This window comes from Phocoena phocoena, chromosome 19 (genome assembly GCF_963924675.1).
Source record: "Phocoena phocoena chromosome 19, mPhoPho1.1, whole genome shotgun sequence".
Taxonomy (NCBI): Eukaryota; Metazoa; Chordata; class Mammalia; order Artiodactyla; family Phocoenidae; genus Phocoena; species Phocoena phocoena.
The window spans coordinates 9385021-9397486 of NC_089237.1; the positions used below are offsets into that span (position 1 = coordinate 9385021).

At 57.2% G+C, this 12466-nt stretch overlaps 1 protein-coding gene across 1 annotated transcript in view; it reads right to left on the reverse strand.

Moving 5' to 3' along the window:
* DNAH17 (dynein axonemal heavy chain 17) overlaps positions 1-12466 on the reverse strand; it is a 110635-nt gene that overhangs the window by 26656 nt on the left and 71513 nt on the right. The window contains exons 54-59 of the mRNA XM_065896570.1: positions 8848-9114; positions 7965-8126; positions 5554-5787; positions 4220-4384; positions 2525-2620; positions 2163-2380 (exon numbers count right to left, since the gene is read on the reverse strand). Of these exons, the coding sequence (XP_065752642.1) occupies positions 2163-2380; positions 2525-2620; positions 4220-4384; positions 5554-5787; positions 7965-8126; positions 8848-9114 (1142 nt within the window). The remainder of the gene's footprint in view (positions 1-2162; positions 2381-2524; positions 2621-4219; positions 4385-5553; positions 5788-7964; positions 8127-8847; positions 9115-12466) is intronic.

Genomic DNA, 12466 nt, shown 5'->3' on the forward strand with positions numbered 1-12466 from the left:
AATTCTGGCCTCTGGAGTAGAATTTGGAGGGTGAAGGGCAACGGAAGTAGTGATTTCAAGTCCTATATTCTAGATGATGGAAGAAAACCTGTGTTTTTTTTTTTTTTTTTAATCCTCTCTGCTCCTGCTGCTTTATATGGCTGGTCTCATTTTCATTCTGCAACGACTCCAATCCTAGGCAAGAAGACTGGAGTTCGGGGGGGTAAGCAACTTGCCCAGAGCAACGCCGACAGGAAGTGTTGGAACCAGGGTTTCTTCACCAAGTTCTCACATCAGGGGCCGCGTGTCAGATGCTGCTCTGAGCACTGCCCATGTGTCAGGTCCTGGAGCCACCCCTGCCCTGGCACGTGTCCTCACGCCATCTGACTCTGGGCAACAGGCCCAGAGAGGCTGAGTGTGTCTCCCAAGGTGACACAGTTTGGACTGGGCAGTGCAGGAATTCACACGGAGCCAGGCTGCCCCAGAGGCCACCCCCGCTCCCCACACACACAACGGGCCACTTCTGCGTCCCCTCAGCCCAGTGCCCGGTTTTCAGGGATCCCCAGTGAGGCTAAGGCTCTAAGGATGAGACTTACAAGAGGTGATGTTAAAGAAAAAAAAGGGGCGATGTGGTAGGTGTTATTGTACAAGAGGGATGAGGGAAAATGCCCATAGATGCAGTTAAGGTGCTCTAGAAACTAGAGCACCTTAACTAGTGTTTTTAAAATAACGGCAACGTCATTGAGCACAACAGACTGACCCGTCTGCAGGAAGAATTCTAAATGGACAATTCAAAATGATAATTGAAGTGTGATTTGAATGTAGGTGGGGAGCACGGCCCATCGCCTCCTCACTCTGGCATATTTTACGCTTCATTTAGGCAAATAGTACAATGCGTCTGTGTCTTTTAAGCACACTCCAGACAGCATGGGGAGGTGGCAGTTGAGAAGTTTGCGGGGTGACAAGGAGGAGACATTTATCATGGCGTTATTTATGACGGCAGAAACAGAGACAGCCTAAACCCTCAGCAACGCGGGTATAGTAAGTAAATTACGGTTCATCCGTGGCAAAAAAATCCAGCTGATCAAGTGTTTTGACAACACAGGGAAAAGTCTTTTTTCCCCCACGATGTTAAGTAAAAGATAGAAAGCAGAGCAGGTAATTGCATATACACAGTATTCTTTCAACTACAGGGAGAAACACGAGAAAAAAAGACTGAAAGGAAACAGGCCAAATGTTGACACAGGCCGCTCCCTGGAGGTGGGTCTGTGTTTTTCTTGTCTTTTCTCTTAAACTACTCCTTAGTCGTCAAATGTTTTTCGATCGTCCAGCCCTCTTCCTCAACACATGGAGCTGAGAGAGGTTGGAGTCTCACCTGGGGTCATGCGAGGGGCTCCCTTTCTCAGTTGGGGTCAGGTCAGGTCGGCCCTGAAATCGGGTTGCCAGGGACGGCCAGGCAAAGAGTGTTCACAAGTGCAGTGCTCACCCATGCTAGCGCACCGGATTTATGGGGCGAAACGTGGAGGTCCCCCCTGCACAGCCTTCCCAAGTCCCACTAGGACCCTCTGCTGGAGTGCTTGGACCTGGACGAGTACCTCCTCAAGGAGCAAAATACAAAGAAACCGTAAGGGACTAAAAGTACGACGTGCATGCACACTGGGGCAAATTACAAACAGAAAGACGCAAAGAGGCTAAAACCCAACCGCCTCTTCTGAGGTGTCGGAGCAAAGGCAGGGTCCTGTGCATGATCCCTGCACACGGCACCACCAAGGGGGTGGGCAGGCCACCTAAGCTCCCCCTCCGACCCCACCCACCAATACACCCCTGCCCTCCCCCCATTTAAGGGATCAGCTCACCCCCCACCCGCCGAGCAAGGTTGGGGAGACAGAGGGTGATGAGGCTTCCCGCGAGCGTGGCGTCGGGCTTCACCTTGACGCCGGGGCAGCTCAGGGGCAGGCAGGTCCGCCCAGACTGCTGCCTGCTGTCTCTGGGGGTCCCACCTCGCTCTGTGCCGCCCAAGACCCTGCCCACTCCAGCGAGCATAGACTTCCCTTGGGACCATGCGGTATGGGGCCAGGGGCAGGCGGGAGAAGATTCGGGACCACACGGTGCCTGGACGTGACGTGCTCCCAACAGGATGAGGACTGAGCTGACCCCATGGCGGCAGCCGAGCCCCTACTCACTTAAATGCTTTCAGGCAGGCCTCGGGGATGTGCTCCTTGTCAAACTTCTTCAAGGAGTCCAGGAAGGTGTCCACTTTGCCCATCATGATTTTCGCAGCTTTCCAGCTCTGGTCCTTGGGGATCTTGCCCCCGGGCGCAGTCAGAATCATCACGGCGGCCGTGACGTTGACCACGGCGTCTGGGGGGGACCCGAAGGACTTCAGCTCTGTCAGGTTGTTCTGCAAAGACAGACGGACAGACTAGAACGGGGATTTAGCCCTGAGCAGGACCAGGAGGCCCCCCGGTGATGACCCCACGGCGTCTCCTCTCTTCCTCTCTTCTCAGGCGTCGTGATCCCCGTTTCTTCCCCCTCCTGCCCTCACCTTATTCAGAGTGTCGAGGGCCTCCTGCGCGGCCAGTAGGGCCGGCTCTGCCTTGGCCAGGTCTGTTTCACAAGCTTTTTGTTTCTCAGCAACATTCTGGAAGGCAGGCAGATGGGAAAGACGGATGCAGGGGTCCGTCTGGGTGGCGTGTGTGAAGGGGGGGCCCTGGGCGGTGTGAGGGCGAGGAGGGGTGACGAGGGGAGTTGCCCTTCGCACTCGCTTGCCGGGTCACCGTGTGAAGCCTGCCTTTCCCCGCCCTGCCTCCTTTGCCCCGAAACACTCAGGTTAGAAGGAGCTGGGTGTCAGCTGACCCGGGATTCAGGGAGGGGAACTGTTCCTTCTCTTGGCTCCAGCTTCCAGGACCAGAGGAGAAACCGGGGGCCACACAGGCCACTCCCTGGCCTTGAGGCCTTATTTCTTGATGCCACTGTGTCATCCCTCCAGGATGGACCATTTCAGAGGTACAGCCCATCCTCCCCTTAAAGTGAGAACACCTTCTTCATTCACGCATGCACGCCTTCATTCATTCATGCGTGCGTTCGCTCTCTGGCTCGGGAAGAACCCCTCTGAGCCTTCAGGCACCAGGCAGAGAGACCAGGAGAAGCTTGGTACCCATCCATCAGGAGTAGCATCTGTGTGACAACAGAGGTGAAGAAGCCAGTCGGGGCTGGGAGCTTTTGCTGGGCGAGGAGGAAGGAGGACAGAAAGAAGAGGGTCTCTCTGCAGAACACCTCCTGGAGAATCCCATTCCGTACCTTACTTTAGGGACACGTGGGACACGACTCGGGGAACAGGGCACGGAAGGCACTGACTTGGCCGGTGGTGCTGGGAAGCTCCAGGCTTCCCTGGAGCATGTTGGGCCATTTCTGGATCAGGGGTTGGAGAGGGGTGGGCACCCAGATGTTAACAGCTGCATGTGGGTATCAGACGGCAGGTCCCTGAGTCCAGGGTGCAGGTGTGGGTCCTGGCTTGGATCCTATGTCACTTGCTAATTTTGAGACCTCGGGCACATTGCCAACCATCCTAACAGGGCTGTGGTCATGCAGGCTACAATGAGGGACGGAGCAGAGCTCCTGGCTACCCCACCTGGCCCGGGACCCTCCGCGCTCCAGCACTGGTGGGAAGGGAAGGGCTCAGGTCCCCCTCCTGTCGGCCTTGGAAGGAGGCTGTCTCAGGCAAAGAAGTGACTTGCTGCTGTCCTCCCTCTCAAGAGACAGCAGACAGTTACTGGGACTCTTAATTTAGACACTCACACAGGTGCGCGACTAATGGCGAAAAAGGCACGCAGGAAAAGGTGATGAGAAATCAACCCAAGCCATGAACCTTCGGCGTGGAGCCCACCGGGGCCAGTGGCACCGGAACATCTCGGGGCTCCAGGGGCAGCAAGTCTGAGGCCCAGGGCTCCGAGGAAGGCTTCTCAAGCCTTAACGTGCTCACAGGCCACCGGCACCTCACTAAGATGCAGACCCGATTCAGCAGAGCTGGGGCCTGGGAACCCGCATGTCTTACCAGCTCAGGAGATGCCACTGCTGGGGCTTAGGAGGGCAGCCCTCTGCTGAGCTGGGGGCCCTGCGCTTGGGAGAGAAGCCCTCCCTGCGGGGTTCCTGCTGGTTTGCCCGGGCCCATAGGAGATACTGGCCACCAGGGGAAGGGGCCCAGCTGGGCAGAGCTGCGTGCCGCTGCCCGTCTGCCCACCTTGTTGATGACTTCCACCTTGATCTCTTCCTCATCAGCAATGGCTTTCTCTTTGCTGACCTTCTCTGTTTCCACACCCACCACGTGGATCAGCTTGTCCGCTTTCTCGTTTTTCTGCTTGAGCTCAGCCTCCTGAACCGCCAGCTTGGCTTTTAAATCATCCACCTAGAGGAGGAGGTAAGGGAGGCAGGCAGGCTGGGGCCCCGGCCACCGCACGCGGCCCCCTACTCAGCCGGGCTGTCCCGGCCCGGGACGGTACGGGCTGGTGGCCATGGGAGCCACGGGGCCCGAGCAGAACAGCAGGCCTGCCGGTTGCTTACCACTCCCTGTGACGCATTTCTAAGTGCTTTTTCAGCTTCTCCAAGGTAAGTATTTACTGAGCACCGACTGTGTACACAGGGTCGCAAGTATAAGACCCATTCCTGTCGTTCAAGGAGGTGGCAATCAAGGTGGCCGGATTAAAACAATGTCAGCAGAGGCAGGGTGCTGAGGAGTTCTGGGGAGGCTGGTGGGGCTGTGAGAGTCTGGAGCCGGGGATAAAAAGCTCCCTCGGCTGAGGCCCTAGGCAGCCAGGCGGAGGGAGTTCTGGGAAGTGGTAAGTGATGGGCTGAGACACCCTTCCCCATCTGGATGATTCCTAGCACGAGGAGGCCACCACTCCGTTGCTGTAACCGCCCTCTCCTGGGTGCATTTCCTTCTGGGTGCTTCCCAGAAGGTACCTTTGGGGAAAAACGCCTGCTGAGCCGGGCTTCTCCCTTGTTCCTATCCAGGGAGGGAGCAGGCTGCTTCGTGGCTCCGGCAAGCTCTGTCCAAGGAATGGACGGCCCCAGCACCGGGTTCCCCTCTCCGCCCCCACGGGGTGGCCTTGGCTCCGTGCAGCAGCCTGTGTCAGGGGCCACCCTCCACCTGTGCAGCTGTTTACCAGGCTCCCGCGGAGACGCCAACGGTGGGCAGTAAAGGGGGAGCCGGGGCTACACCACAGAGGATATTTAAAACCAGGCAGAAAACTTAAAAATTAACACGGTGTGAAAGTACGGCAGATGCGCTTCCATCTGGGCACTGCAGTGTGAACGGGGCTCCGGGATGGACCCGCCTCCACGGGCTGCACTTGCCTGCATGAGCAAACCCCCCAGACGCGGGACCCCCGGGAAGCACCCGACGTAACATCAGCACCCGGAAGGCGTTTGGGATCCACCGTGTAGGTTAAAACCCATATACTTGCTGTGGTTTGCCAGTGGAAGTTTCTCCGAGGCAGGGGTCCCGGTCCCTTTACTTTGTGTCACATGCCTGGGGGAAGGTTCTGGAAGCACATCCCGAGGCCCCAGCTCTCCTACCTGAGAGGCTGTGCTCTGCAGCTTCATCAGCCCGTTCTCCAGCCTCTCGATTTTGGCGACCAGCTCCATCCTCTTCTTGGCCAGTAGGTTCTGGTACAGTTTGATCTGCTCCAGGAAGGTTTTGGGTGTGGTGTAGTTGTAGCGCCTCTCGGTGGCGAGGTACACCTTGGACATCTCTTTGACGGTCGTGTGCACGTAGGACATGAAGAGGCTGATGGAGGCCTTAACTTCCGGCTACAAAGACAAGACAGAACCATTCATTCCCCGGTGCCCTGATGGAAGAGGAGGCTGCTGGCCACAGTGGACCACAAGGTGGGTTCCCTTCCTCGCCGAGGACCCTGGATGAGTGGTACCCCCTCTGTCAACCTTGGTGGTTCAGCTGTCAAATGAGGCTCAAGACAGCAAGGTCTGCAGGGCTCTCATGGGCGACGGTGGTATTGCACCACCAAGGGGCCCGGTCAGAGCCAAGGTTATTACTATTCTCTCTCTGACTCACACACTTGCATATACAACATGCTTGAATAACCAGGTAATTTCTGCAAGCATTTATCGGACATTTCCTGTTCCAGGCCCTGGGGTTTTAGTAACTCCTTTCCTAGCCCGTTCTGGCCCGCGTCCACGCCAGGGTCGTGGCCCCACCACCTGGGCCTGCCCCACCTGCCCGAAGACAGGCACTAGGAGCTTTGCCCCAGGAATTGTTCAAGGGACGTTAACTGTAATTCAGGTTAATTTGGGAATGTGTTCATCCAACACACGCTTCGTCGGCATCTACTCTGCAGCCCTCGCTGGTGCCAGCAGTGGGGCCATGCGCCGGCCCCAGGAGGCCCCCGCCCCTACAGGCTCTCGGGGTGTGGAGGACACGTGACGGCGGCGTCTCTGGGAAAGGCTCAGCCTGCAACTGAACACTCTGATAGTGATAAGCGGGGGGCTTTACCCATCTTTAAAAACTAGGGAAGAGGTTAATTTCAGGCTTACTTTATTCCACTTAATAACTGAATATGCGTTCAAAATAAATCAGACACGATAACCACGTGGGATTTATTCTAGGCCTGCGTATTGCATCAGCTGGGTCACAAGTTAATGCCCATTTCTAGGCCGGCAATGAGCACAAACGGTGAATGCGGGCACCGTCTTTCAATAAAAGAGAGACGCTGTAGGGACTTCCTTGGTGGTCCAGTGGTAAAGAATCCGCCTTCCAATGCAGGGGACGTGGGTTCGATCCCCGGTCAGGAAACTAGGATCCCACATGCCACGGGGCAACTAAGCCCGCAGGCAACGACTGAGCTCCTGCGCCTCAACTAGCGAAGCTGCATGCCGCCAACTACAGAGCCCGTGCGCTCTGGAACCCGTGGGCCACAGCTAGAGAGAGAAAGCCCGCATGCCACAACTAGAGAGAGAAAACCCGCATGCCACAACTAGAGAGAGAAAACCCGCATGCCACAACTAGAGAGAGAAAACCCGCATGCCACAACTAGAGAGAAGCCCGTGCGCCACAAAGAAGATCCTGCGTGCCGCAACTAACACACGGCCCAGACAAAAAATAAATAAAATGTTAAAAAAAAAAAGAGCCTTTAAAAAGAAATAAAAGAAAGACACTGTAAAGGAAAAGGAAAAAAAAAAAAGAAGGCTCATATCACCCCGTCTTACTTGTCATGCCCTATAAAAGGCAAGTCAGGGCTTCCCTGGTGGCGCAGTGGTTGAGAGTCTGCCTGCCGATGCAGGGGACGCGGGTTCGTGCCCCGGTCCGGGAAGATCCCACATGCCGCGGAGCGGCTGGGCCCGTGAGCCCGCGCCCGTGAGCCCAGGCCGCTGAGCCTGCGCGTCCGGAGCCTGTGCTCCGCAATGGGAGAGGCCACGACAGTGAGAGGCCCGCATACCGCGCCGCCCCGCCCCCCCCAAAAAAAGGTAGGTCAAAGGTGAGGCAGCAGCCCTGGGCAGAGCCCTGGGGGCAGAGCCATGTCGGAGCCCAAGGCAAGAGGAAAAAGTGTGCGCCCGCATACACTTATCAAAGTAAATACGGGCTCTGCAGTCGGCTCCAATCAGGGACTATGTTCAAAGCCCGAGCTGCTCAATCTGTTCGCACGTGGGATCCCCCGGAACCAGCCCTGTGGGCCCCGTGGCCGCGTGAGGCCCGGAACCCCCAGCTGATTGAAACGACCATTTCCCTGGCACAGTAAGTCGGGGCCAGAAAACCAACAAACGGCAGCCTGTCTTTGTTTACAGTTTTGACACTTTTGAGCATTTCAGCGTTACTGTTGATTTTTTAAAATACTGCGTTAAAACATCACGGATCTTGATTAAGTTTTTGGTGCCCCCTTAAGTTCTGCACCCAAGGCGAGTGCCTCAGCTGCCTCACCCTACTCCAGGCCTGACGGGAACCCTCCCTCCCGGCTCTGTGCCCCGTGACTCACCTGAATCCCCTCGGTGTCCTCAAGGAAGTGAGTGCTGACGGACACCAGGGCGTCCTCTGGCCACTCGTGGAACCAGTCGATGGCTGTGCAGTTGACCACGGCAGGGAATTTCCTTGCTCGTACACGCAGGACGGAGCCCACGGGGGAGAAACACAGGATTACCTAGAAGTGGACACAGCCGCTGCTGGGTGGGGGACGGCGGTGCTGGGGCCGAATCGCGCTGCTTTTGCAGAAAGCCCCTTTAGAAGGAAAAGCTCTCTGCGTGGTGTCCGTCTCCAAGCGCGGGGGTGGGGAGAACACGCCCAGGTCTGGGCTGGCAGTGTGGCCATCGCATCACGATGTGAGGGTGCAGGGGAGCCCCGAGCCCTCCTGAGGGGGCCCCACAAAGGGGGAAGGAGGGCTGGGTGCAGGAGGGAGTGGGGCGTGGGCAACCACACTGGGTAGGTGAGGTCCCAGAACAGGGAGGGCTATGGTCCTTTAAGCAGGTCTGGTCCTTGGGGGCAGGGAGGAACGAAAGCAGGGCCACCTGGCCAGGGGCAGCTGTCCTACTGGTCACGGACGAGGAGGGAGAGAAGGACCCAAAGTGCTCTCGGTCTAACTTGGGTAGCTCAGCCAGCTTCCCCAAGGGGGAATGTTGAAGGTCAGGGTGAACTAATCTATTTAAACGTGATCTATTGGGGCGGCGGGGTGGATGTGCATAAAGAAATCACTTCTTTCGGCCACAAGGCACTTCTAACAGCCCACCTCCATCAGGCAGCCCACCATACTCTCCTAACAGTTTTCCATTTCCTGGGCGGGGACAGCCCCTAACTCCTCCCCGAGTGAAGAACCAGCCCTTAGAAGGTCCCCGGGACCCCCCACCCCCAAGCCTGGGACCCCCTACCTTCAGCTGCCTGCGCACTTTCTCAATGAATAATTTCCAGCACGCCTCCCGGGTGTCCGTCAGGCCCAGGGACTTCACTTGCGGCCGCATGGAGGAGATGATGTTCTCCACCTCGTCGTCCGTAAACAGCCCCGGGATCTCCCCCGAGGCCAGCAGGTCATTGATCAGCACCAGAAACTGCTCCTCGGCCACCTGGGAGTCCGTCATCAGGAACACCGAGGGAATGTTCTTCACGGCCGACTTGACGTACTGGGCGCCGAGGTCGAGCTGGACCCGAGGAGGACACCCTCAGAGGTCTTGCCAAGAAGATGCTCGTGTAGAGCATCTTCCACCACCACCCAGACGGGGGCACCCGGAGATCAGCTCCGTAAGAAATGGGCAGGGTCTGTAGATGGAGACCCAGGGCCTTCAGTGGAGGACACCCAGGCTTGTGGCGGCTCTACTCGCCACAGCTCCAAAGTGGAAGCGACCCGGGCGTCCCTCGACGGATGGATGGATAAACACAATGGGGTCCATTCACACAGTGGGATATTATCCTGCCTTAAGAAGGAAGGAGATTCTGACCATGCTACAACACAGAGGAACCTCGAAGACGTTATGCTGAGTGGTCAGCCAGTCACAAAAGGACCAATAGGATTTGTCCTCATGCGAGTAGGATTCCCCTCATACGAGGCCCCCAGCAGAGTCGGATTCATGGAGACAGAAAGTAGGACGCTGGGTGCCAGGGGCTGTGGGGAGCAGGCAGGGGGAGTTAGTGTTTCATGGGGACAGAGTTTCTGTTTGGGAAGATGAGAAAGTTCTGGAGATGGACGGTGGGGATGGTGGCACAAGTATGTGACCGTATTAATGCCACTGAATGGTGTGGTTAAAATGGTAAATTTTGTGTTGTGTACGCTTTACCATAAAAAAAGGAATAAAAAGCTTAAATGAAGACCCTGGAAGAGGCCCCGAATAAACACACCACAGGCTGGGAGGGGGAGGCCGGAAAGAATGAATCAGCCTCGAAGTATTCCCTCTGCTCATCTTAACCCCTGTCACATGACGAGTAGGTTTTAAAGAAATAACTTGCCAAAACGATCGCATGGTAATTCTGGATGAATAAATGAAGGAGAATAGTAAAAAAAAAAAAAAAAAAAAAAAGCATGTTACAGAGCAGTATAAATAGCTTGCTATGTTTGAAAAGTAGGCCAATTTACACGTATAACTTGTAAATATATACTAAAATGTCAGGGTCATCCAAGTATGAATGTGAATTTTCAGGGGTTTGGTGATTTGCTTTTCTTTACCGTCTAATTTTTAAACAAGACCTGAGAGCCTCTGTAATTGTTTTAAAGGCTTTAAAATGTCCATTGTAGGCATCCCGAGTAGCTCTCCTCTGCCCTTTGGAAGCAGCACACCTCCCTGACATCTGTTCAGAGAGAAACATCACCAGGGTCCCTCAGCTGGAGCTGACAGGGGTATAACTGGGGTCAAAAGGCAAGCTCCAAATTCCAGGGTTTTTGGACAAGCTTAAAAAACAAATCAAAGGGAAGCCCTGAGCCTGGGAGAGCAGAGGCCTCAGGTGGGATATGAGCCCTGGTCACGCCCTCGGGTGTGGCCTCCAAGGCAGGTCCTACTTGGAGAGGCGGCGGGGGCCTTGGTGTTGAGACACATCACTCTCCCCATTTCACAGTCCATCACGGATGTGGGCTGGGAGCCGACAATGCCGGAATCAGCCCGTAGGTACCTAAAGGCGCGTGAGCCCGGCGGTCGTCCTGGGGGAGGCGAGTGTGACAACTGCACAACAGAGGGCAGCTCCTGGCTGGTGCCGGCTCAACCTGCACCGCTGTCATGCTGACCCCTGAGTGTTCCTCCCTCCTGTGGTTCGGGAATGAACGAATTTGGGAGGGGCCTCGAAGTTCCAACAAGTTCAGCTTTTGAATCCGGTTGGACTGGCTGAGGCAAGGGATCTGCGTGGAGCAAGGGAAGCTAGTTGCTGCAGGGACCCAGGTCACAGCAGAATGTTCTGGAAAGACCGATGGTCCCTAAAGGCCGAGGGTTGGCGTGGCGGCCCCGGGCCTGCCGCACCGCTCTTCCCCCATCCCACTTGCTCGTCTCCGGGAGAATCGGGGTTTGCCGCGCCCTCTGGCCTCTGCCCTTTCTCTTTGGCTCCCACTTCCAGGCTCTCTCCTGGGGCCCCCAGGGGAACCTGCGCCGGCCGAGACCTCAGGGCCTCTCCTCGGCCGCAGCCCACTGTCCTGCCTGGAGCCTCTGCGGCCTCGACTGTCGTGAAGCTCGGCCCTCTCTGGCCTTCCTGCTGTGGCGCTCGCTCCGTCCCTGCTGACCGCTGCTCCGGCCCGCGGTCCTCGTCCTGCCTGCCCCGGGATCCCGTCCCCCTCAGCCTCTGCACCTCTCTGGCATGGACTCCGCCACCCCCACGCGCTCAGGCTGAGGGGCCGAGATCTCCACCTGCCGCCCTCTCCTGCACGTCCCAGCCCCACAGGTCCCAGTGCGCCTTGGCCATCTCCTGCCAAGCGTCCCCTCAGTTCCTCCGACGCCCACGCACACGAGGCCGCACGTTATCTTGATTTCTTCTGGCACTGGAGTCTTGGCCGTCCTCGCCACACCCCCCAGTCCCCCTCTGTCCTCAGTTCCTGTCTGCTTGAGGGAGACATCGTGTCAGTAATTGCTCCAGCTGCCAATGTCATGGTCAGCCCCACAAGCTCAGCTCCGGGGGTCCCCTCCTCACTCACCACCGAGGAGGAGGGAGTGGGTCTGGACAGCGGCATCCGAGGATGTTAAAGACCACCTGCGTCTGGGTGCATCTCGGGACTGGCGGTAACAGAGCAGGGCGCACACTCCCCTCTCTGGCCGGGGCACACTTCCGGGGCCCCTCGCGGCCGTCGTCATTGCCGGCAGAGACGAAGGAACAAGGAGCCCAGGTTGGGGGTGAGTCTCAGGGAAGAGGGTCGAAGAGGTGTGGCCAGGGGCGCTCGCCTCCTTCTGCCTTGCCGGCTGCAGGAAGGCAAGCGCTCGCCCCGCCTGCCCCTCCCCGGTCAACATTTGCTGAAGGTCGCTGGGGCCGCCCGAGCTGCTGGGACATGGGCCTGGCCCCTCACTCAGCTTAAAGCATTTCTCCAGAGGGTCTGGTCCAGCTCTCTGGGCTACTACTCGGGCCTCGGGGAGACGGCTCACAGAAGTCAAAAGCACGCCACTGCCTGGTCTGGGGACCCAGCAGGTGGGAGTCCAGCTAAGGTCCCACTCCTCCCATCAGTGCAGGGCACTCGCCCACGACGAGGGTCTCGCTCCGTCTCTCCCTCCTCCCTTCTTGTTGCACTGTCTGGTTCCAGCCTTTGTGGGGTCACCGGGGCTCCTGTGGTACCCCCCTACCCGTCACCCCTGAGCGATCTCTGCTGTCTTCAAGCCATCCTCCACTCTGTCCCAGAACACCACCAGATCCTGCCCCTCCTCTGCACAAACGACCTTGACAGTATCTTGTTTTCTTGGGACCAAGTCCAGGGTTTTCCATGAGGCACACGATGGCCCTTGGGTTTGGATCCTGACCCTTTTCCCGCCGCGTCTCCACACTCCAGTGGGTGCCCGTGGCTTACGGTACGACTTTATAATAATGTTACATCAT